The sequence below is a fragment of the Erpetoichthys calabaricus genome, chromosome 18 (genome assembly GCF_900747795.2).
Source record: "Erpetoichthys calabaricus chromosome 18, fErpCal1.3, whole genome shotgun sequence".
Lineage (NCBI taxonomy): Eukaryota > Metazoa > Chordata > Cladistia > Polypteriformes > Polypteridae > Erpetoichthys > Erpetoichthys calabaricus.
This window is the reverse complement of record NC_041411.2, coordinates 35,861,735-35,888,707: the sequence shown is the minus strand read 5'-3', so window position 1 is coordinate 35,888,707 and position 26,973 is coordinate 35,861,735. Positions and strand designations below refer to the sequence as shown.

Below are 26,973 nucleotides of genomic sequence, written 5' to 3'. Positions count from 1 at the left end.
CGCCCCTCTCGATGCCGGTGGCCCAAAGCACATGCGCAAAGGTGCTTGCCGCGCGCATGCTCAATACTAATGGTACTCCGCCTGCTAAGTATTTGTGCTGACGTCTGCGAATAAACGAAAAACGCGCAGTTTTTAAGTGTAATTTTAGACACACATTCGGCGAATAGACTCCGTTGTAATGCTGCGTTGACGTGCAGTCGGACAGACGGAAAAGCCGAGTTTTTTAGTGGGAAATCTCAAGTGAATGCCTTTTGAAGTTTTAGACTCCAGTGAGGTTTTTCGGAGATCACAAAGCCGCCCTTATGAGCCTTGTCTGGGGCGTCAGGGTTACCTTTCACGTTGTAGAATTATTAATGTAAAAAATAATAACGGACTCGGTCAATCGATGGATTCGCTGCGAGCGTTGTTGAGTTTGTTTTCTATTATCACAAAAAATAACTCTTACCGTTAACTGCCTTGTTATCTAGAACAGTGGCCCCCAAACTTTTTGACAGCAAGTACAACTTTACTAGAAGCAAATTTTTTTTTGATAGGGGTTGAGGATTAGGGGCGGGTTCGTAGGTGCAGTTTTAAACACACTTTACATTTCTAAAATTATTAAGTTATAATATCGTATTATAAATTATACAACTTACCATAATGCAGAATCAGTGGGAGCCCTGAGCTTGTGTTCTTGCAACCAGACGATCCCACTTTGGGGACGATGGAAGACAGTGACACACGAAGTGGGTTGCTTATGTTCAGTCTACTCCGTAATCTCGTTTTGGTTGCTGTCGCTGCAGAAAACACTGCCTTACAAAGATAGGATGTTGGAAATGGAAGCAGACTTTTCAGTGCTTTTGTGGCAACCTCAGGATATTCTGCCTTGACTTTAATCCAAAACGTATGGAGATTTGAAGTTGTCTCAAACATACTTTTAAGGCCACCATCATTTGCAACTATTCAAGCCCAGACAAAATTGATTTACCTGGCTTATTCACAAATGGGTCACAGATCCATTTCTTCCCATTTCAGGGGTCTTTTGTGGTTGGGAATAATGCTTAAACTCTATTGAAAGCTGAGATAGGTGATCATACACCAGCTGGGAGAAACAAGGCCCTGGCTGGGTATCTTTAACAACCTCTGCTTACGTTTGAAACATATCAAAAATTCCAATCTTCGCTTGTCGGCCCCATAAATCAAGTTTGGCTTTGAATGCAGCCACTTTATCTGCCAACTTGAACAACGGGTATCTGCTGCTGCCTCTGCCCCACGTGCTGCTGATCCACCGCTGCCTCAGATTTTCCTCCTCAGGCTCCTCCAGCACTCCTCAGGCCTGGCTGGATACAGATTCTGCAGAGTGGGTAAAGGTGGGGTGCCCTAGTGCCTTAATGCCAGTTAATATTGTGAGGTTTCTGAACTCTTTTGGGATCCCCACACCCAACAGGAACATCACACTGAAGTGCGTCCCGAAGCGCGATTGCTTCACAGTAGAGCTGTGAGCCTGCTGTTGCCCCTGCAACAGATAAACAGTCTTAAACTCGTGAAATCCAGGTGCCGCCGCGAGTGGCAGCCTTTCCAGCATGTGAATTTCCCTTTGGGATTAATAAAGTATCTATCTATCTATCTATCTATCTATCTATCTATCTATCTTAAACAGACGTGGTGATCACACTTCGGGGTGCTCTTCGGTGTGTTGTCCTGTTGACGGAGGTCCCAAGAGAGTTTAGAAACCTCACATTTTCTTGAATGAGTGCCGCATTAATAGGAATGTTTCTTGAACGAACATCACTGAACCACATAAAAACTGTCTTCAAATGCAGCAGTTCGCCTACGTTTGCAACCCGAGATTTTTCTTCTTTTTTTTGCATATAACAAAGACATACGCATTGCATTTGTCATTCCAACAGATTGCACATCACTAACACTGTTACCGTTTTTTTGTGCCTGTTGTTTCTATAGAAGGGTGACAATGAGTTAAATTTCAATGGATGTTTTTCAAATGTTGACAAGCAATAAGCAAAAGGTATCACTGAAAATCACAGAAAACAAAACAGCAAAAAAAAAAAAAAAAACAGGAAAGTACAAGACAAAAATTATCTTTACAACGTTTCTGTTTGGGGATCGTTGTGCAAATGTGTACAACTGAGCTGCGACCACAGATCTAACTGCTCTGTGGATGATTCATTCAAGCATTTCAAGGTCACTTCGTTGTAATGAATGTATCTGCTGAATGTACTTCGTAGTAACGAGATTTCTATAGACTCGTGTCATATGGGGAAATTGTCGGGACCATAAAAATACTTTGTTGTAATACTCTCTCACCTCGGTGTCTCTCCTCTCTCTGCGCCGCTGCAAAACCCTGCCCGTCAAGCGTTCTGAAAAGTCTGAGTGAGTCTCCGTTGCCAGCAGTTCTCTTTTCGCCCGGCTGTCAGTCGGCTGCGGCCCGGTAGTGGGCTGCAGACCAGGGGTTGGGGACCCCTGATCTAGAAAATAAGCCTACAAAGCTATTACTTTTGACCAAATTAAATTTGTGGGGCCTAATTAAAGGTACAGTATTTATGTGTTTTTGTATGTACCTTTATAGTTAAAGGTATATGTTTTACAAATTGTAGCACCGGCATGAAGTGCCAATATGGATTTCTTGCACTTTATATGGCTCTTGTTATCCTTAAAAGGACTGCTCACTGTTGATTCACTAGATGGAATTCTGTTTGAGACTTTTACAGAAGTGCAGCTCTGAAGCTGCTCATTTGAAAGTTGAAATGCCAGCCCATACTTTTGGTGACTGATCCCTGGCTGGTACAACTTGTCAGTGCTGTTACATGACCCTCCCTTTAAAGTCACTACCCCCAGCAATCACTTCCAACTGCTTAAAATAACAAGTGGTCTTTGCTTCTAGTGCATTCGTGTGGCCGGTGAGAAAAGTACAACAGCAGGGATGGTGAGCGCTTTGTTGACAGGTGGCACAGCATGAATGTTGAGTGCTGTGCTGTCATGCTGTGCAGCCTCGGTGCTAAACACTGTACTTGTGTGCGGTGATCTGTTGACTGAAAGCGAGCAGGTGAACCTCTTTGTCTGGAGCTGCAGATGTACTGGCCTCTTGGCTGTTTTCTTTAACTGAAATGACAACTGCAAGCATCATTCCAAGCCAGGATCTTAGCTTTGAGACTCTCCTTCTACTGCTGCTCTTAAATACTGCTACAGTCTGCTTCATCTTTATAGTATCTACACAGTTTTACCACCAGCCCTGCTTCACATGGCTCACCTAGGGGTCAGAGGCAACACAATCTGTCATGCTTTTTCCCAGTTCCATGAGCCCAGAATTTTACTGGCATCTGTGCATCCAGGCCAAAGTGGTGGTGGGGCCATAAAGGTAGCAGACTCTCAACTGTTTTTTTCCCTGTACCTTACCTGTAAAGATCATTCCATGTTCTGAATCTCAACCTTGAGATGCATCAGCAACAAGGCCATTTCAGGTCTCTGTGGCACTCGGCTAAATCTATGGTAGGTCTTTTTTCATACCACTTAGAACATGAATGTAGCACCAGTCCCCAGTGTAAGAATGAACAAATTTATATCTAAATATAAAAAAATTAAAGGGAACTCTATGATGAAGAAGTAAGGAGCTTAAAAAAAAGAAGTTACAAAGGGAAAATTAGCTGTTTAAATCATATAAGAGTGATAAGTCCATTGCTAACTATGGGGCATATGAGAGCATAGGAAGACTTAAAGGCAGTTGGAGAGAAATATTGAAGAAAAAGTGAGCCAAAGAGCTTCTCTTAATATTTTAGTAGAAGATGAATAGTCAAGGAGGAGGTGAAAAGTATTAGAAATAGTAAAAGTGAGTTTATAATATACAGACAATGAAACAGTAAATGTTTTAAACTTGCACTTTATTGATGTTTATATGTATGAAGAAGCTGATAACCTCCCAAAAATAAAGGGACTACTAAGGAAGGTACTTAATGATTTGGAAATTTTACCGGGAGAAGTATTGCTTAGATTGAAAAGGCTGACATCTAACAGATCATCAGGTCCACATAACACTTATCCTCCAGTGCTTAAGTAAGTTAATGAGTACATATATAAACGCTTAGCATATGTTTCTTGAAAATCTCTGCACACTGAGGAAATTCTGGAGACTAGCAAATATTATTTCACAAGTAAGCCCGCGATTCTCTAGTTAATCGGAAATCCAAGAATGGTAATCAGTTTCTGTTCCGTCCGATATCTGGATGGATGACATATAATGGAGGGTGGGTGTGTCTGGGGAAATGTCATTTAATTACATAAGCATATCTGTAGTAAAGTGGTCTCGTTTTGTGGAGACGTGATTCCGTTGCCTTTGCTGACACCAACTGTTGGCAGAGTGGAGCACAGCAAGTGTAGTTTACAGGTTGTGGGGTTCATGTGCCAGCCACTGAGTCTGGGAAGCCGCTGGGTTAGAGTCTGTGACCGTTATGTGATCTATATTACTGGCATAGTGGATTAGAGCAAGTGTTGTTGTTGTTTGGGCGCCACCTACTGACTCTGGGAAGCGGCTGCGTTTTGGGAAGTCGCTGCGTTTGACTCTGGGGCGGGCGCCACGGCGCATTACGTTGTGTTATTTGGGCGCCACCTACTGACTCTGGGAAGCCGCCGCGTTTTGGGAAGTCGCTGCGTTTGACTCTGGGGCGGGCGCAGCCGCGTTTTGGGACACCGCAGCGTTTGACTCTGGACTCTGGGGCGGGCGCCAAACTGAATGACCGTTATGTGATCTACATTACTGGCACAGTGGATTAGAGCAAGTCTAGTTTACAGGTTGTGTTGTTTGGGCGCCACCTACTGACTCTGGGAAGCCGCCGCGTTTTGGAAAGCCGCTGCATTGGACTCTGGGGCGGGCGCCAAGGCTGCAGTGCGCATGCGCCTCGGTGCGTCCGCCGTGCATATATTAACTGTTAGTAAGATAGATTCTAAAAAAAGGTGATTGGGCTGATCCAAGTAACTATAGGCCAGTAGGCTTAATACACATCACAGGTAAATTTAATAAAAGCAATTATTAAGGAATAGAGGTTCAGAGGACCATCATGTTTCACTAATATACTGGAATTCAAACAATAAAAGTATATGATAAGAGAGGTGAATACAGTAATATTTGTCTTGATTTTCAGAAGGCTTTTGATAAGGTACTACATGAAAGGTTAGTAATAAAACTAACTAAAAGAGGTGGGAATTCAGGGCACAATGTGTAGGAGAATGTCTCAAACACTGGCAGCAAAGAGTAAAGTGAGGGGAACTTTATCAGAATCAAGTGATGTTAAAAGTGGGGTCCCTCAAAGATCAGCACTGGGGCATTGCTCTTTTTAATATGCATAAACAATCTGGACAAGAATAAAATCAGCAAGCTGGTTAAGTATGCAGATGATACCAAAACTAGGAGAAAGGGCAGATAATCTAAAACCAACTGAATCATTACAGAAGGACTTGGACAGATTTGTGGCAGATGTAAGTAGATGTAAAATATTACACACAGGCAGTAGAAATGTTACATTTAAACAAACAATATGAAGCCTGTAACTTGATAGTGCCCCTTAAGAGAAGAACCTGGGAGTCATAGTGGACTCATCACTGTCTACATCTAGACTGTTTACAGAAATAATCAACTAGATTAATAAGATGTTAGGTTATATAGCACAAGGGATGGAGTACAAGTCAAAGTAGAAGAGTGACTAGGCTGATTCTAGGACTGAGAGGTACGAGTTATGATGAGAGGCTGAAAGAGTTAAATTTTTTCAGTTTAAAGAAACAAGAGATTAAGAGGTGATATGATGGAAATGTTTAAAATTATAAAAGGAATTAGTACAGTGGATCCTAGCTGTTATTTTAAAACATAACTTTCAATGGGAACACGTTTGAAAACTTTAGGGCATATTTTTGCACTAAAAAAAAAGTTTTTCTTCACACAGAGAACCACAGACACATGGAATAAATGATCAAGTAATGTGCTAGAAAGTAGAACTTTAGGGACCCTCAGATCTCAACTAGATGTTATCATGGACAATCATGGTGAATAGGATGGACAAACCCATTTGACTTAACACCCTGTTCTCCTCACAATTGTAGTAATGAATCTATTCTATCTATTTAGGAGGCCTAAACCCCTCATAGACCCCGTGATCATCAAAGGCGACTGTGTGCAGATGGTGCAGACCTATAAATATCTTGGAGTGCAACTGGATGATAAATTAGACTGGACTGCCAATACTGATGCGCTGTGCAAGAAAGGACAGCGCCGACTATACTTCCTTAGAAGGCTGGCGTCCTTCAACATCTGCAATAAGATGCTGCAGATGTTCTATCAGACGGTTGTGGCGAGCGCCCTCTTCTACGCAGTGGTGTGCTGGGGAGGCAGCATTAAGAAGAGAGACGCCTCACGCCTGGACAAACTGGTGAGGACGGCAGGCTCTATTGTAGGCATGGAGCTGGACAGTTTGACATCCGTGGCAAAGTGAAGGGCGCTCAGCAGACTCCTATCAATTATGGAGAATCCACTGCATCCACTGAACAGTGTCATCTCCAGACAGAAGAGCAGCTTCAGCGACAGACTGCTGTCAATGTCCTGCTCCACTGACAGATTGAGGAGATCGTTCCTCCCCCAAACTATGCGACTCTTCAATTCCACCCAGGGGGGGTAAACGTTAACATTTAACATTATACAAAGTTATTGTCTGTTTTTCACCTGCATTATTATCTTTCTTTAATTTAATATTATTTATTGTATCAGTATGCTGCTGCTGGAGAATGTGAATTTCCCATTGGGATTAATAAAGTATCTATCTATCTATCTATCTATCTATCTATCTATCTATCTATCTATCTATCTATCTATCTATCTATCTATCTATCTATCTATCTATTCTAAAGGAAAAAATACAATGGCTTAGGCATGAACTTTCTGCCTGGTGGTTGGAACGCTCCATAGAGGCCACCATATATTAAAAAAAACTAACACATATCAAGACAATTCATGCAATGATTATTATTATTATTACAGTAGGCAGCTGAGTGCCCTATGACCTGATGATAAAAGCTCCCTGAATCTGAAATTATGAGTGCCTGTACCCGCCGTTTATGTGAAAGAGGAAGAAAAGTGACTGCGCAGGATTTCAGAGATCTTTTATAATACTGCTTAACCCCTCTAAGGCAGATAGCATCATATATATTATGTCCTTACCTGAACGCTTCTGTGTGCCAGTAATGGCCAACTTCACTACCCTCTGTTGTGATTTGCAGTCCAGAGTTGAACAGACGCCACACCAGGATGTATGCATGTGCAGGTATTGACGCAAGTCTGCAGGCTTTCCCCAGGTGTCTGAGCAAGTTAAGACTTTGGTGAGCCTTCTTGCCAAACTAGTATACTCACTAACTTTTACTGTTTATGTGGGATGTCTCACTGAAGCATATTACTCCTAATTTCATAAAATAAAGACATACAAAAAGGTTAAGGGTGAGACCATATTTATTACAGAGCTTACATTAAAACACAACATGCACCAGAATAAATATAAATAAAAATCCACTTTTATAATGAAAAATAATTTATTAGTAGAGCACACGTGTAGTAAGTAGTTCATTGCCAAATAAAGCTGCTGATTCAACTGACTGCAAGCCACAAGAATAAACTGCAAATTTGTAAATGCCTCTGTAAGATGAATACTTAACACCATTGTTTTCCTCTTCACAAATTTCAGTGCAGGGTCAATTTGCAATTAACATAACAGAGCAAAATAATAGAGGAGTCAATAGATTTGAACAGACCTTTTTGCAAAAACACAACAGCAGATGACTGCCACACACCTGGACAGCAAGCAGCTTGAATGAAGCAAAGAGAACTTGCTCCCCATAGCAGCAGCTATGTTATTCCTTCAGCATGGCTGGCAATGCCATCGAGATAGAACAAGAGTTATCAGGTTGAGGTGAACCTCCCACGTGTGGAGGAAAGCCAGTGGGAATAATTTAGTGTGGGAAAAAGGGATTAGATTTGGGAAGGACAAAAAATGGTGGTGCAGTCATTAGCACAACTGCCTCACAATTGTAGGAGACTTGATCTCCAGCCCACATCCCAAAGACGTGCAGCTTAGCTTCACAGGCAAACGGCCACTCTAAATTCTCTCAGTGTGACCATGACCTGCCGTGGAGTATGGTCCCATTTAGGATTGGTTTCTACTTTGTGCCCAATGCGATTTCTGATCCCCAGCAACTCCATAGTAGAGTGTAGCAGGATCAGGAAATAGATGTTTAAATGAAATAGGCTGCTCACGGCTTTTCAAGTTCAACATAACTTCTCACAGTTTTCCTTTAACTGAATTATTTGCTAATTTTCATCCATTCTCTAAATGCACCTTTTCCGTGTGAGAGTGAAAGCGGAAAACAAGCCTGAATGGGAGACCACTCTATTACGGAAGTTATTTATTGTTAAATACATTCTAAAGCTGCTTTTGTGAGGATAACACACAGTTGTATCTAAACACAGTCTAGTATAGTGAGTTGTGCAGTGACCACTTTAAGTTCAGACCGATATAACCATTGTTTAAGTATTTATTTTGTATAGCTGAATCACAGAAAGGTTAGGTCACATGCTTTTTGTTACAAAAAAGTAGTACTGTTAATTATCAATAGAAACAATTAAGTGGATGAAGCCTTGACACTCAACAGTTAAGATGATGATGACACCCAAATGGAAATAAACTGTGTATTAAAAGCTACAAAAAATATATTAAGTCAGACACTTCTTTGAATTTACACACTGAGTGCAGAAAGGAGGTATCAAGTTAAACAAAATGGCCATCCTATGGCAACAGTGTTAACACGAAAACCCCAGCTACAGCATGACTAGGGCTGAGAAGCACTGCTTCCCAAAAGCACCCTATGTAGTGTCCATAGATCCTTTCATTTTCTGAATCCACCTTGTCCATTACAGTGTTAGGAGCTGGGAAAAATCATGGAAGCATCAAGGAAATAACAGTCATCAACCCAAGAGGTCACACAAGTTCAACTATACAATAAATCCGATGTTTTTTCAAAGGAGCACACCACAACATTTTCATAATTCTGCTAATTCCAATGTGCATTATCTGTGACTAATATACAGAAGAAAACCTGACCTGTGCCATTGAGATAATCGAAAAACGCCCAGATAGCTCTATTCCCTTCATGAATGCCACCTGGATAAAGAAACAAGAACAAAAGAGCCCTTCCTAGAGTCAGGTAAAATGCACCCTGGAAACAGGCCTTCACAGAGTAGAAGTAGAAGATGGTAACTTAACCAGATGGCACCTTTGTGATGTGTTCCCCAGTTTGCCTTTAGCATTCCCAGTCTTAGATTAACAGGTGACTCTGGACCAGTGTAGGTGCGAAAGCGATGGACAGCTGCCCATTCCAGGGATGTTTCTGCCTTCACCCCAATGAAGCCGATATAAGCGTTGGACCTCTTTGATGCTATAATATTGATTAAGCAAATTTGGAAAATGGATTGATGTACTGTTAATTGTGTAAACCGTCCCAAGATGCTTCACACTTCAACAAGTATTTTACAATAATTTACATTAATGATTCCTTTAGGTTCACCAGTGAGACAATGCTGAGTACTGAATCGGCCACATTGTCATGCACAGTTTAGCACTTTAATCAGTAGGCCACACATAACCCACCCAGAAATGTGCATCTTATACAAACTGTGAGGGTTCTACAAGAGATCTTCATAACCCAAAACCAGTGCCCTAATCCATGTACACACCGAGACAGATAATCTTCTCCGATTCTCCACACACTCCTAAAAGAAGAGGTGAAGTTACATAGAAATTATGTGAGCCCTGCCTGGCACTGCACGGCAGTCCTGACTACCCAGCTGTGATTGGCATCCAAGTCTTTTCATTTTATTTATTTCCTCTTACATATTCAACGCATGCAATTAAAGAATTGATTGCTTTACAGAGACGAAGGCATGAGGATTATAAAAATAGCTTGTCCAAATGCCATTATACTGACCGAAAGCCTATTCAGCACTCGAGCTCCAGACGTTACCTGTAGTGCTCAGTAGAACAGGCAGCACTATGTACTTTCGACCAAACAGTAAATATGTCACACAAATTGCACAAAAGTCCAAACTAAATAATCCATACAATATTATAGTGTTAAATAAGTACATTTGTTATCTTCCGTCATTAAAATGTCACAAGCGTGACCAGTAATTTACATAATTACAGACATGTGAACAGCGCACTAGTTTCCCCATTTCGAGTTCAGCTTGATAGATTTTAGTGTATAGTTTTAAAACAAAAACCTAGGTCACTGCATCAAGGTGCAAATGGAAAAGTCTGCCTGAGTATCATAAGACGTCCTTCAGAAGTGTTCCCAAGGAGCACCTGGGCAGAATGTCCATGTCGTGTATTAAATACACGAACGCCCCTGTATGCCACAAGGCATAGATCTGTACTGATGCTTGTTGAAGGGATGCAGGGGTAAAGTCTCCAACATTTCCTGTGTAATGTTCGTGCCATTACTGCTACAGTCTGAGACAGTGCTGCTTTGTGAAAATGCTGAATGTCTCCATTGTTCCTTCCAGTTCTCCAGGTCCTCATGGCTCTTCTGTTGGAACTCCTCCAGGACTTCTTTCATTCTGTGGTGGAGAATGTGGGAGGCACCCCTCAAGCGAAAAGACTGGAGCCACTTATGGCTGTGAGAAGAGAGTACTCGGAGAAAACCTAAGCTGTTTGAGGGCAGTTTGTATACAGGGATGCTACGGAAGATTTCTGGCACCTTATCGCACTTGAGGCTTGATAAGAACGGACTTTCAAACTGTGCCAGAACAAAGCGTTCACCAGCACGGCCCTGCAGAATGTCTGCATAGATGCAGCTGAGCGAAGCGCTGAACACATCAACGTAGGGACTGCAAAGACCTGCTGCTTGGTAGTTAGGACTTGCATTAGCACCGTTCTCCAAGTATCTGACCCACTGCCCTGCACGTTCCACAGATCCTTTGGTCAATATCACCACTGCTTTGCCACCTTCACTTCGTAGCTGGCCCAATCTAAAGTGAAGCCATGGTACTGGCCCCAGGGTGCACAATTCGCTTCGACTCCACAGGTCCAGTGACACTGAGAAGCCAAGTTCATTCAGACATTTTCCCAGAGAGGATACAATAATTTCAACAGCAAAGTCCTCTTCAAATGGACAGACAATCAAAACTTGATTTCCTTCATCCAAATCTGCATGCCAAAAAATAGAGATTACAAGTAAATTAGTATTATCCAACAGCAGTCAAATGTAGAAGGTCACCGTCCGATCTTTAAGGGCAAATCAATGGCATTAACATAGCAGGAAAACATGCCATGATAGAGATGTACTGGGATGTACTGACATCATTTTTCAGCACTCATCTCAAAATAACTAGACAAGAGCTCTACTGCACAGGGATCAAAAAAGCAAAAATCACTTTTAATGTGACAGACTTCAGTCTCATTAACCAGGCATAATTTGCAGTGTCAGCATGATAGGGGATACTGTATATGTAATGTTTGGATGTAGTCTTACCTTTGAAGGTCCACTTTACTAATGCAAGCAAAAGTGTGCCAAGCAATACCAAAACCAACAGACTCAGCAATGGCAGGGCCATGCTGTGAAAGGAGGCTGCAAGAAGAAAATAAGGAGTTAAGGCACTGGCGGCCCTTGGTCTACTGTTCATTCAAATATGAGCTGACATTTCAAATATTTAATTAGACACCGGAAAGTTTTACCTAAATGGGTGTACCCAACCACAAATCTTAAAATAATGTTTTTATGAGTAAGGATTGTTCACCCATTGCTTCTCTGCAGTGGGTCCTAGAAGGCTTGTGAAGGTAAAATAAATGCAGCAGAGTACTGGGAAATCCTGGAGGAAAACCTGATGCAGTCTGCAAGAAATCTACACCTTGGGAGAAGATCTGTATTTCAGCTAGACAATGACCATGAAGCCAAACCTACACTGGAATGGCTTAAAAACAACAATATTCATGACTTGAAGTGGCCGAGTCAGAGTCCAGATCTCAATCCACTGAGAATTTTGACTGGACTTGACAAAGGCCGTTCATTCACAATCTCAGTACAACCTGGCAGAGCCTGAGCAGTTTTGCAAAGAATATTGGGGACAAATGACAGTGTCCAGATATTAGCAAAGCTGATAAGAAGAGAGACCTGTGCATACAGACTCAAGGCTGTCATGGCTGCCAATGGTGCATCTACTAAATACTGATGTGATGGGGGTAAATACTTAATGCCATCAATAATTTGTTGTTTTATATTTGCAACTCATTTAAACCACTTTGCAGAGATCCATTTTCACTTTGACATTAAACAGTCTCCTGCTAATTGTTTCAAAAAAGAACAAATAAATACAATATGATTCAAAGTTATAAAATAATAAAATGTCCTAAGAAGTGAAAATTTTTTACATTCACTGTATGTAACAGAGAAAATTATATATGCTGAAGGGCCATCGTGCACATTGTAAGTTAAACTTAATGGCTGCTTGAGCGTTGGACTTTAACTGTGAATTCTTAGGATATGAATAAAAGTATAATACTAAACTATACTTTGAAATAAAAAATGTGAAGTACAGCAGCCTTTCTTTAGGTTTGTAGTTACATGTCTATCTTTAAAGTCTCTTCCACTCCTCATTATAGTGGCGCAGTAGTAGATGAAATAGCAGGAGTATTGTCATTATGTACAAAGTATACTGAAATGTAAGTTGCTTATAATAAAATACTTTAATAGCTTTTATTACCCTGGTTTCAAGTAAGATATGAAAGGATAATGACACTAAACACAAGAATTGGGCTACTCACATCTGAAGGGACAATGGAAATCCAGATGTGTGTCCATTTTGTTGAGCCTTACCTGCACACAATCAACAAGAGATATGCAAGTTAGACCCAAAGCCACACATCCAACAAGGATATTTTAGTTCATCACAGCCACACAAAGGCTTCAGATGTTTCTGTCTGTCTCCACATATCAGGTTATTACTTCATCACCATATTGTAACATGTTTTGTGGTTGAGGTTTGACTAGCTGTACATTAAACGTGTGTGTCTCTTGAAAAGCATAGTCCATCCCAAAGATTTTACGGTTAATTGTGTTGTGTTTTGTCCTCATAAAATTGTAACAGTGGATAAAAGTAACCCCTTTTGGCAAGTAATATGAAAAATCAGTGTCACAATAGCCAATAGTCAATCATGTTGCCTAACAATCAGTAACTAGTGACACTCACTTTAGAAGCAAACATTTGGATTAAACATTTCCAGTAAGATGATCAGAAGGGCAGCACTGATGTCCTGATTCAATTTGATTCCAATTCACAATGCCCCAATTCGATTTGATATCTTGACTGAATTAGCATAGAATATTTTGAATTGGATGGCTTTTTTTAGAAATTACTTAAACATGCATAGAGAACATTAATATAATTTGACACATTTCAGTAATACTTTATTTGAAGGGTGTCTACATAGTGACTTCGTAACATATACATAAGCATAGAATGACATTTAAGAAGAAATACTTGATTAGTAATGAACCGTTAACATCAGTATTTGGAAGATGTGGAACAAAATATCATTGCTCTTATTATTGCACTGCAATCATTCAGAATTCACCATAATTTAACTAACACATGTATTTCCACAGGCGGCACGGTGGCAGTGCTGCTGCCTCGCAGTTAGGAGACCCGGGTTCGCTTCCCGGGTCCACCCTGCGTGGAGTTTGCATGTTCTCCCCGTGTCTGCGTGGGTTTCCTCCGGGCGCTCCGGTTTCCTCCCATGGTCCAAAGACATGCAGGTTAGGTGGATTGGTGATTCTAAATTGGCCCTAGTGTGTGCTTGGTGTGTGGGTGTGTTTGTGTGTGTCCTGCGGTGGGTTGGCACCCTGCCCGGGATTGGTTCCCTGCCTTGTGCCCTGTGTTGGCTGGGATTGGCTCCAGCAGACCCCCGTGACCCTATGTTCGGATTCAGCGGGTTGGAAAATGGATGGATGGATGTATTTCCACATCAGAGTCCATACATAATATACGGGGGGCTCCTTGTTGTAATACAATGCAATGGCATGTACAGTAATCCCTCGCTACTTCGCGGTTCACTTTTCGCGGATTCACGACTTTGCGGATTTTATATGTAAGCATATCTAAATATATAACGCGGATTTTTTGCTGATTCGCGGGTTTCTGCGGACAATGGGTCTTTTTACTTCTGGTACTTGCTTCCTCAGTTGGATTTGCTCAGTTGATTTCATACAAGAGATGCTATTGGTGGATGGCTGAGAAGCTACCCAATCAGAGCACGCAGTTAAGTTCCTGTGTGCTGCTGATTGGCTCAGCAACGAAGTGCTGCATTAACCAGGAAGTCTCATCTCACTCATTCAGCATTAACGTGCTACTGCTTCAGGGGCCGTGTCCAAGCGCCAACAGAAGATGCAAATGATTGCAGAAAAGGTAAAAGTTTTGGATATGTTGAAGGAAGGGAACAGCTACACCGCTGCAGGACATCATTACAGCATCAATGAGTCCACGATTATTTTTATTTAAAAAGGAGGAAAAGCATATAAGATCTACAGCCGCAGTGTCCTTTAACCAGGGCCCAAAACGAGTTGCAAGTGGACATGATAAGGCAGTAGTTTGGATGGAATCTGCTTTAGGAATCTTTGCAACAAGGTCGACGACGTCATGACCGCCTACAAGCTGCTACGTGTACTTCGCTATACAGTAAGTGTAAACTTATCTATCGATTTCATATTGCTTAGCAGTTGTCCCTGTTATTAACAGAGTAAAAGGTGGGTTGTAAACAATACAGGGAGGGTTTAAAAACGTCCAAATACACGTTAAATAATTAAATAAATATGGTGTCCCTACTTCACGGAAATTCAGTTATCGCGGTCGGCCTTGGAACCTATCTCCCGCGATAAGTGAGGGATTACTGTACTTTATAAAACATCTATATCATCTTGCAAAAAATATTACTATAAAATAATCAAATAAATAATAAATGTTATTCAATAATCTATTTGTGTGTTATGAATGTCCATGTAGACACCCTTCAACTAAGCTGTTAGCCAAATTTACTCCCCTAGTGGACATTTAAAATAATCTTGAATTAGTTGAAATTAAAGATACAGCGGGAAGACTCATGTCTTTCAATAATTCTTCAGTTGCTCACTTGTATCAGTCACGTGAATCAGTCTCAAAAATGTGTCCTCACAGCCCTCAGGCAAAAAGCCAGCATTTTTAAATGATGATCTAGAGCTGAAGTTTGTTGACAACAGTATTGAATGAATGGAATATAAAAAAAAGAACTGTCCATTGTGACCAATAACGCCACTATTATGGAGCTACTTCAAGTTGGTTGGTTTGAGCACACACACACTTTTGTATCACATGCTGCTCTGAAAATTCCACCATATGTGAGGCATGTTCCCAATATTTTCCACTGTAGCAGTACAGCTAGCTAGACACATGCTTAAAAAGAAGCAATGTTTTTTGGACTTGACAAAACAGAAACTTGTAATTGATGCAGTCACGCAATGGAACAGTACATTGGAAATGCTAGAACAGCAGCTCTGCATATAGGCAGTGAGGTTGCTCCTGGTGTGACTGGCATACAGCGTGCTTGTCTGCAACACCTCTGCCACAGGTGCCCAGTTGATTTCATTGTGTGATTGTCACGTAGGAATCTGCTGCCCTGGATATTCAGCTGTCCACACATTTGATTTAAGTGTTGAAGATGCTGATTTCAGTTAAAGAGGACACACCATTTTATGTGAGGTGCTTTTTCCATAGAAAGCCTTAACAGGCACATTAGAACTATCTACTGGATTGGATGTCAAAAATGAAGATAAGCAAAAATCTACATATAGTAACTGAGCAGGATGAACATTCACAAGCTCAATCTTGAAACTTCATGAATTAGATCATTTAAATGAAAAATAACAATCAGAGAATCAATATTTTTACACAGGTCTATTGATCAGTCTCTCTGATATTACTGTACAGTAATGTTTTTCAAAGAGCTCAGTTCTGCCTCTTCTCTCAAGAAAAGTCATAAACCTTGACATTTATTATAGGAAGCGAGGTCTGTACACATGTAACCTTTATGTCCTCTGAGGAATCAAGGAGCATTACACATTCAGACCTTGGAGAATATCTATTTAACTGCACATTCCTGAGTACACAGGCCAACACGGGCCTATACTTGAATCTTTTAGATCGTCGTATGATTGTGAAATGATGGATTTCATTTGATTTGAGAATGGCTTAATAATCATTCCAGACTGATGACTAGTGAGGTTTCCTTTTCTAAGACCACCACACATTTTTTTTCTATTCTAAAACCCAAATGCTTTTAATGAAATTCACATATCTTCATATTTTATTTATATATTGAAGAATGTACCAATGATCAGTAAATCATTTTCATATATTCTGACTCTAATTACCCTTTTAATAAGAGCTGACAAAACCATGAATATACACACGACAATTAGAATTTGTGCATATTATTTTGGAAATGAGCGAACTTTTATCTCCTGAACCACTAAGGTCAGGACAACTAATGCATGTAAATATATGTTGACTGTAGGGCTGAACTCTCATTTCTACCACACTATATGAACATCCCATCACTTCAGTGTCTTTGGAAAGCTGGGTTCCACTTCAAGTTAAGTATTGTGTGGCTTACTCACTCTGTCAGGTCAGGTCAGGTTAGGTTGGGGAGCATGCATTGGTACAGCGTGTTGCCACACACACACCACACAATGAAACAGCTCAGGATCCTGGATGGCAAACCCCCAGGCAGACAAGCGGTCCACTCCCTGGAAATGACCATCTATCTGCGGCACCCAGGTATTAAGTGCATGTCCCCTTGGCCTAACAGTGTTTACAAAAATGGATATTGAACAACTTTTTCTGCTCCTCTTACCAGCCAGCTTCCTCTACTATTCTAATAAAGTTAGCAGTTCTTAACAGGCAACTGAGAATTAAAGGAGCTAGAAACAAAAATGTCATTAAATAGCTAAATGCCTATAAAATACCATAAAGCTGCTTAAAATATGGATATATTCAAGGCTAAGAAACAAGCTCCACTAATCGGTAACACTGCCAAGCTAGTTCAAGTTCACAGCCAAAACCAGAGTCAGACAACAAAGGTTTTTAAGAAGTGAAGCCCCCTTTCACTCTGTGACAAGATACACTTTCACACATCGTACCCATTAATGTGACTAATTCTAAACTCTGATTACTTTGAATGCAACTGCAAAAACAATTTTCTCATTTATTAATAATCACCTGTGGATACCAACTCTCCCTATGCCAAACAAAACTAAAGTGGACTGTATCAATGATTACAAACTTGTTATCGTCACTGACGGTGCCATCTCCCTTGTATTTCATCGCCTCCTGGTACACCAGGATAATAAAGCCCTGCTATACAAGGAAACTGGTTATAAACTGTTCCATTAAGACTGATAACCCAAAGCCTAGACTTGAGATTTCATGCTATCCTTTATGGATTTCAGCCTTCCCAACCAGAAGACTACAGCGCACGCAAGAGCAACTCCACTCCGATTCTCAACATTGGCACCCTGCAGGGTACAGGGATGAACTCCCTGCTGTACTCCTTGTTCTCCTACAACTACATGGGAAAGCACAGTGCTAGCTTTGCAGATTACACCACCATTACGCCACCATCAGCAACAATGATGAGATGAACTGCAGAGATAAGATTTACCTTCTGACAAAGCGCCAGGAAAAACAAATGAACTGGTCAGGATGCAGAAGGCGGATCATACTCACAACTACTGTAGAGAAGCCCATCTTCTAATTTTTTGAGTTACTATTACTATCTAAAATTACAAATCTTGGTTATCATCAATGCCTTTATTTCCTAGGACATCTGAGGAAAAAGCTGGATGTCCCCATCTATGCTCACCAGTTTCTCTAGGTATACAGTGGGATTCATCCTCAGTGGCTTCATAACATCCTGATACAGTGCCTACGTGTATTCAGCTCAGGACTGCAAAGATCTGCAGATGGTGGTGAAGTTAGTTCAGAATATTACTGATAACCAGTTGCCTTTCTGTTTAGGATAAACAATACACAACATGTGCTGCATTAGAAGGGCAAATGGTATTATTAAAGACCTCAACCCTGCTGCACTGTCAGTGTTTCCTTCTTGGTCCTGGCAAATGGTACAGAACTATTAATACTCACATCACTATATTCAAAGAAAGAGTTTACCCTCTGGCCAAAAGGTGACTGAATAGCCTCTCATGTTATTTATGGGATGGAAGGATCGGAGAGGGAGTGTGCACAGGACATTATTTCCACCGATGCACTAGATGGCAGCACCCCGGGTTGCAGCAGTGCCTTGGATTCCCACAGGGAAGCACGGGGCATGGAGTTTTTTTGACTGAGCCCTATTGGGTTCCATGGCTGCAGCCAGGTAGCGTTGCAGGGACTGGGGAGCTCTATTTCATGGGGTTTCCATCTCACCAGGAAGTGCATTCAGACCATGTGTATGGAAGACGGGAAGTTCTCTCAAGTATGAGACGAAAGGAGCTGCCTGCCTCAGATGGACGAGCCAGAGTCGGGAGGAAAGTGGACAATGTTTGCAAGGAGGAGTGGAGGAGGCAGTGACCGAGAGAGAAAGAAGAGAAAGAGTGGGCTATCTTGTGCTTTACTGTACTTGTGGCTGTTGTGTCAAGAAACGCATATTGTGGAAGAGTTTCCCACAATAAAAGACTCAATGTGCTTTTAACTTGTGTCTGTGCCTGCTTATGTTAGGTATTCTGGGAGATGGCGTGCCCCCTGGTGTCTACAATATCATGTAATACAGTCACTAGTCTATGACAGACATGCAAGTAAGAATGTCATTGTCCTGTGTGCACGTAATGACAAAAATAAACTTAACATCTACTGTAATCTGCATCTGCACCCCTACACCACTCTGACTCTTAAAAACATTTAAATTATACTGCAAAGCATTTGCACACCTTGATAAGCTACATAAAAAGATTGGGTAACAGAAGTGACCTATACATATTTATCAGAATGGCAACGGTAAGTAAGAAGAACAGATGTGTTCTCTATTTGGTTTAACATCTGAGATTCCTGAGAAAAGGCAAATGAAAAGGGGTGGAATGAGTAGGAATATATCTCTACTAGCTGCGTGTGGTCTTCGGGATAAAAAACAACCTGAAAACTCCCTAGCAGTTTTACTATGTTCATGAATTTGGAGAGGCGTCAGCTAAACTCTTAACAATTACCCAGTGTAGAGGACGTGGACCTATCTTGTGCTTGCTGCCCCACTTGGCGATACCATATCTTAACTGTATTGCTAGCATACAAGTCCTATTAATCTTTGTCTCGAGAAAAAACTCCAGATCAACAATGCTTTTAGTGAAAACTTCACACCTTGCCATCTGTTGCTGAGGTGTTTCACTTGCACGTTGTTGAGTTGCGGCGATTGCTTCATTTCAGCTTTGTGTCTCCTCATCTGTGTCATTAGCACGACCCTGTTGTTGCATGTTGGCGATGGCTGCCCACAGGTCTTTTGTAGTGAGAAGTGAGGTGCATGCAAGCACCGAAAAAATTTAAAAGTGCGCCATCTAATGGCTGTGGTTGACAGTGAGCAGAGTGGAGCTCCTTACACACTGACACACACACACCCGCGCACACACACACACACACACACACACACACACACACACACACACACACACACACACACACACACACACACCACACACACAGGTCTTTTGTTTATATATGTCTAATACCCGAAATTCAATGAATTTGAAAAATACTAGATTAGATGGCAGAATACCTAAAAGTCATTCTGTATGCTCTTACCTTCATACACAGATTGGACTTGGGTCTGGTATATTCTGTGATGTTAGTGAACTCTCCAAATTTCTGTAGTAGGCAAAGAGAGAAACAATCCTTGATCAGTTCATATAAATCCAAAGTTTCAACAGCACAGCTTCTACCACATGAATGTGAACTGCAGTCTGTCATAAATTTGGTCTTCTACACAACCACAGCACCAGAAACACTATCAACTCATTTCCACACTCAAATACTTGCACGCACTCCATTCAAAGGGTTAACCCACAGTAGGCCAGCGTTAGGGGTTTGTGTCAATTTATTACTTAGTTACGTAGCATTTTCCAATTTTGTAGAAAACACAGATCCAGTGGTGTAACAACCATGTGGAGGGGGTGGAAACTTCCAGAGTCCCCGTAAACCCTAAGTGCCTTCCTTTTTTTTCCCCCAAATTCCCACTGTTTAATGTTTACCAATCCTTGCAGCAAGGAAGCGCTTATGATCAGTATTCCGACCTGTGATCTGAAAGTGTATGGTTTCAAGCCATTAAGACCAATGAATGCTTCTGTTACAAGTTCTAAAAGCAGCTTCCATTGTTCATACGGTTTGAAACCATATGCGCTCAAATCACCCGTCGCAATCCCGTCCTAGAAATGACTCATAAGCCATTGTGAACGTGTTGTGTTGCGTCAGCATTGGGAGTGCTTTCATGGAACAAAACAGTAGTGTCAGAAGACAGCAAAGCTCAAAACTAGGTGGATCTATGGGTAAGTTCGTATGTATGCATTGCTTAAAGCTGCGATAAGTTCCGTTTGTGTCTGATCTTTGAGCTGCATGGATTTTGTTTTTGACTTTATCTTTCAGCAAACGGAGATAACTACAAACTATTTGAGATCAGCCATGCAACAAGTGAGACTATCAAGCTTGGCAATTCTCTGTATTGGAAAAGAAAGTAACAAAAAATAAACATTAGAGATCTTGTCAAAGCATTTGCCAAAACGAAATTTAGAAAGAAAAAACTAATGTGATTGTATAATTAGTTTTCCAATATGCGAAATTCAAGTTACCGGTTTTGAACTTTTACATTTGAATTTTATAAAGAAAGTTTCCTAGTTTATGTGGGATATTACAGTAACATTTCTGTAAATTGCAAATCATACTATGTGAAATATATAGCTTTCTGCCATTAATATTACCATACACTTTCATGAAAATAGCATATAAAACAATTGCGTGTCCACTTCTTCTGTGGTGCCCACTCAATAAAAAATTCATGCATCAGTAGTTTTAAATGATTTTGCATTAAATGTTCATTCAATTAAATAAATAAATAATCCACTAATTTACCTAATATTTAAATTTTAAGTGCCATATTTATGTTTCTGAAACAATGTACAGGGGTGGGCAAAAGTAGGCTTACAATTGTTCGTATGAAAAACGACATGCAGGTTATGATTATTACTATAGCTTTATTAACTCAAAAGAATGTCACAATGGCACAATGCACTTAGCTGCAATCTCGTACAGTAAGTGCACACACAAATTGCTGGATTTCCTCATTTAAAAATTCTTCTATTCTACTTGTTAATTAAGGATATAAAATAATAACAATCTCTCTACTATAATAAAATAGTCCTGTAATGAGACAAGACTTATAGGAAGATTTTTTCAAGTCCCGCGAGTCGAGACTTTGGCCATGAGATGTTTTCAAGTCCTGCCCTCCTCTCAACCATAGAAAACCACACATATGGTCCTCTCACCTCTCATTTGTGTGAATGCTTTTGACAGACACAGTTCCTGCTCTCTCAGCTCTTATAAATTTTAACGTTTTCCTCACTTTAAGTTCCCAATTAAAGAAGACGCATTATGTCCAAATCTTATTGAAGAATTTCATCACAAAGGGTTATCAACAGTAAAAATAAGTACACGGGCAATCCTAGCACTGAGAAACGATGAAGTCAAACAAATCAATGTTACACGGCAAATTGGTTAAATGCATATCAATAGACTGTGCTGAAACAGTTGGTGGTGATCGTGCGGAAGATGAAAACATCAGCTTTCAATATCCCAAAGAATATCTACAACCGTTAACACTGTCTGGTCTTCCACTGGCCGAATTACTGTAGAAAGAAGGATGTATCCAAGAAAGGTAATGTAGTACATCTTCAGGGGATAACATTAGACATCAAAGGAGATCTTGATATGCCATTCATATTAAAATGGTAACAGTTTCCCGTTAGAATAGCTTTTGCAAAGACAATTTACAAATCTCATAGCCAAACATTCGAAAAAGTTGTTTTATTTAATAGAGAGAAAGAAACAAAATTCAATCGCGTGCAGTTATACATGGTGTTGTCATGATGAAAGTCCAAACACAGAATCACAATTCCATGCAATATTGACGAAAATTAAATTCAAAAACTTGTTTTAACTTAAGTTTTACAGTAAAAGTGTAAGTTTAAAAAGTTTTTGTGTGTTAATTTCAAAGCCAAACAGAACAAAATCGTATTATGCAACGAATAACTCTAACGCAACATGAAACATAATTTACATTCAAATTATTACATTTCTGCAGTGGGTTGGTTTCTGCCTTGTGCCCTGTGTTGGCTGGGATTGGCTCCAGCAGACCCCCGTGACCTTGTGTTCGGATTCAGTGGGTTGGAAAATGGATGGATGGATTATTACATTTTAATATTTTTAATATGGTTAATTACTCGCTGTAATGTAAAATAGTTAGTAAATTGTACATCCGCATCCCCATACGTGAGAGGCAGAACCACAAAGAGGTTAGTACGTAGCGCAAACACGGGAGTTGGGCGAGCGAAGCGAGCAGGGTCACAATAATAATAAAAAGACAAATAATACAAATAAATAAAAATAATTAATAAATAAATAATAATACAAGAATAAACTGTTTCACGTACTCACTGCAAACCTACTTTTGCCCACCCCTGTATTTGCACTGTCATACTCTTACACAAAAAATGAAATATTTGATGTTCAAAAACTTACTTCAAAGAAACTCCTTATTCAGTTAAATATGCCTTTACTTTGTTAAACTTTTTCTTGCAGTCTTTATATTCTTTTCCCTCATTATATTTTCCCATAGGCCCCCGATGTGCTAGCTACGCCAATGCACTGAGCATCTCCAAATGGCCTGATTGCAAATTGCTTTGCTTATTATACTGTCAAACTGGAGTGAGCATTATCACACTCCACAGGTCCATCTCCACTTCCAACTAGAAGATCATTTCTTGTTTCTTTGGATGACACCCCGAATCACCTTACCTCCAGCTTAAATGTCTGGCCTTTGATGTCCGTGCAGTGGCCTAGCAGATTTATCAGGCAAAGCGACACGTTACCCTCCACCTTGCAAGGGGCATCAAATTTCCAGACCAGACCACTAGTCTCCTCCATATGCATTGAGATATTTTGCAATACATTCTGCCAGAACTCTGAAAAGACATATGGATGGAGAAGTCAGATGGTTGTCTTCAAGTCTCATGTATCACCTACCAGTGTAATTAATGTGGCAGCCTAAACAGGTTGCCTGCCAGTGCTTAAGCATCCTATAAATGAAAGCTTCTAACATTACCTGAATGATTCTTGAAGGGGCAGAACTCATAGCGCATTGCGTCTGACAGAACCGACCACCAAATCTGCAAAGAGAGAAGAAGCAGAATGAAGCAGCGCTCATGTCTCTTAGATTAATCTACATTGGATTACATGGGAAAGATATTTTTGTTCTGCAGCCTACATCAGCTTTTGAAAAGGTAAACAAGAGATGACTGAGCAGAAGAAAGTGCTGGTATAAAGAATAGAAAAACTGAAGCCTTAGAGGAGACATACGAGTGTGAAGTGTATCTCTCATTCTGTAGATCCTCATCCTATTCTTTCCAACATCACCTCTTAATATCCACGTGATACTTTATGTGATCTACAGCAGTGTTTTTTTAACCATTGGGTTGCGACCCTCAGATTGTCGATTCCTCCCCCAGTTTAGACGATCATGCTAGATTCACCAAGAGGGGCCCTTTTCCCTGTTCTACCAACTGCCCACCCCACTCTAACGATAGACCTTGATTTAGTTTGCGTGTCGCAAAGACACTTAATTGGAAAAAGTGGGTCGAGGCACCAAAAAGGGTGAGAAACACTTTTCTAGACACTCCTAAAATGCTTATAATAAAATGGCTGTGAAACTGAGCTCACTTGAGAGGATAAAAGTAGAAAGTGACTGCACTCCGATTACCTGATAGCACAGACAAGGAGTGATCTCTCTGACTGGAATTCTGAAGGGATGCGTGGCATTCTAGAAGAGGAAAAAAACACAGTCACAGTTAACATTAGAATTTGATTCCCCATCCGAAGCATTGTCCATTTACAACAAGTATGTTCAACAGATAGCATCAAGCAGGTCTCAAGCCCATTTTGGGTTACAGGGTTGGAGTTAGTGGAAAGGCTTACAAGTGGTAAAGTGTAATTAGGTGTCATGCCCATCATAGGCAGAACGGTCATACAAAGGTCCTTCTCTAGCTGCTCTCTGTGGATTAAGGAGTGCTGCACCGTAACACTGTAGGAATGTCCCAGCAGTGGCCGCTAGGGCTCGGATTAATTTTCTATTGTGTCCCTAGAGGAGTAAATGTAAGCCACTTTGTATTAGTTGCTAGGTCTTTGGGAGAATGCAAAGTCAAATAAGTTAGCAGTTGCCAATAGTCTCACATTTTGAGTGATAAACCTAGCTTATGACATAAAGATTTCACCTTGATCATGAAAGTACATCTGAAACTGTGAAACTGGGACAAATCTGGAGTGATTAATTTAGGTTTACACTCAGCAGGAAGACTAAGACTCCCACTTATCTGAAAAATGAAACCCAAAATAGGATGACATTATGGAAGACGTTAGGATCGGAAAAGAGGAAAGAATGGTTTGTCTTAAAGCAGAACAAGCCCGTGAAAAGAATTTGCCAAGGCAATCTGAATCTGAAAAAAAAAAAACAAATTCTTTTCACCATTTCATGTCTGGAGGACTACTGATGGATCTACTCAGTGTTCATCACATCACGGTGCAGAGGAACCTTGGTTTTGACCTCAGGCAAGTGGAGTTTATTTTAAGGTTGTGTTGCAACATAAAAAGTTTGTGAAGTTCTATGAAGAAAGTTAACTCTTTCGGCCCTGACATCCTATTACTAGTACACATATATGCAGCCGTTGTTGTAAAGCACAGGTAGATTTGCAGCTGTTGGAACTGGCGTGCTACTATTAATGCAGACTGGAGAGACTGGCATACAGTCCACGAAACACAGAAGTGAACATGAACGCTTCCAGACTGTGCACACCACTTTCAATTTTAATTTCTTCAAGAAGATTGACGTATTTGGAAGCTATTGTATAATAATAGTGACCATTTTTTTTGTTTTTTTTATTTTTGAGCTTCCTAGACACCCCAAAGGTAGAATATCTCACAAAATAATTTTTCCCTTAAAAACAGAAAATCTCAGGTCCGAAAGGGTCATAAAGTGTAGATGGTAAATGTGAAAACAAATTACTGTGGTTTGGAGGATACTTTAGCGTACGTAAGGCAATGTTATGGAGCTTTTCAAGGCTGTGTGTACAGATAACCGACAATATAAAGGAAACAACAACGTATATTGCGTTAATAAGGCACTGGGCCACCACAAGCCATCAGAAAGGCTTCAGGCCTCAGAATCACAATTCTAATCTCACATGTATATTCCCAAGCAGCAAACAGCTTAAAGCTGCACAGCCTCTGGAAATAAATGCAGTGCAGAACATTTCCAAATGAATGTTGTGTATATGTAGATAGTAATAAGCACACACCAGAAAATCCAGTTTGGACAACACTCATAAAGAAAACAGATTTTAAAGGTTGATGCAGCTGCTTTTGTGTGTTTGTAATCCTTTAACTGCATTCATGTTCATGTCACATTTAAGGATGTAAGCACATGTGCAATGTCCTCCATCTCCATTGTTTGGCAAACGTTAGGTGTTTTAGTGAATTATTTATTATGGCCAAGCTCAAGTTGCTAAGTCCAGAGCAATGCTGAAAGCAAAAGTGAATGTTCTTGATACAGAAAAGCAAGCAAAATCAATTCCCAACAAAGACATAGGGTTTACTCAAAATATTGCGTATAAATAAGTATCTTCTGCCCTAATATATTATTTAATTCAGTTAGAACTTATGTAAGCATACCAATAAATATGCACAACATTTAAGCATACAAGTTATATCTTGTGGCTGACAGCTAGGAACCTTACTCGTGAATATACACAGGGCATTATATTCCCTGGAGTCCTTGATGGAAGCCTCCCATAGGCTGCAGCAGTGCCTCGGATTCCCACAGGGCTTCATGAGGGTTGAAGTTTGGTACAGCCCTGTTGGGTTCCGTGGCTGCCGCCAGGGGGTGTTACAGGGATTCACCCGGAAGTGCTTCCAGTGCTAACAGGCCACCAGAAGTACTGCCGGGTGCAGCATAAAAGAAGCCTGTTGCCGTCATTCCAGGAGCCAGAGTTGAGAGGAAGAGGGGCAAAGTTTGCTGGGGGAGGAATGGCGGAAACAGAGAGAAGAAGAGGGAGAAAGACACAGAAGACAAAGTGCTGTTTCTATGTGCTTTATTGTGTTTATTTGTACTGTTTTGGCTGTGTTGGTGGGAGACAAAGGAAAGAGTTTCCCACAGCGTAATAAAAGCCTGGGTTGTGCTGGAACTTGTGCCTGCATCTGTCTGTGTCGGGTGTTGGGAGCTGAGTGCCTCCTACAGGCCACAATGTATACATTGTAAATGCCATGGTGGATAGACTGGCATCCCAACTGGGATGGAAGGCGCATTCTTGCCCCACTGGAAGGTCATAACAGAAGGACAATGTAAGAGGAGGAGGCACATCCTGGCAGGGATTTTTACTGATTCCTATGTCATTCGGGATAAAAGAATAATGGATGGACTGGAGAATTCTGAACAGTTCATCCCCCCAGAATGACAACGGGTAGTGCTCCTCTGGTTTGGCCCCAGTCTGTACACCGCCAGGGTTACCTGGGAATTGTAGTTTTGAAGGGCAGCGTAGTTGGGGTCCTTGGGTGCCACCAGGGGCTGC

At 40.8% G+C, this 26,973-nt stretch overlaps 1 protein-coding gene across 3 annotated transcripts in view; it reads right to left on the bottom strand.

The window, feature by feature from the left end:
• Positions 1–7,462: 7,462 nt before the first annotated feature.
• The window catches only part of wu:fl23c11 (interleukin-17 receptor C), a 63,001-nt gene continuing 43,490 nt past the window's right edge, over positions 7,463–26,973 (bottom strand). For all 3 annotated transcript variants that reach the window (XM_028824071.2, XM_028824073.2, XM_051921178.1), the window contains 7 exons: positions 24,114–24,173; positions 23,460–23,523; positions 23,153–23,319; positions 19,892–19,954; positions 12,843–12,894; positions 11,554–11,649; positions 7,463–11,228 (listed from right to left, as the gene is read on the bottom strand). In XM_028824071.2, coding sequence (XP_028679904.1) covers positions 10,411–11,228; positions 11,554–11,649; positions 12,843–12,894; positions 19,892–19,954; positions 23,153–23,319; positions 23,460–23,523; positions 24,114–24,173 — 1,320 coding nt within the window. In that variant the 3' untranslated portion in view covers positions 7,463–10,410. The remainder of the gene's footprint in view (positions 11,229–11,553; positions 11,650–12,842; positions 12,895–19,891; positions 19,955–23,152; positions 23,320–23,459; positions 23,524–24,113; positions 24,174–26,973) is intronic.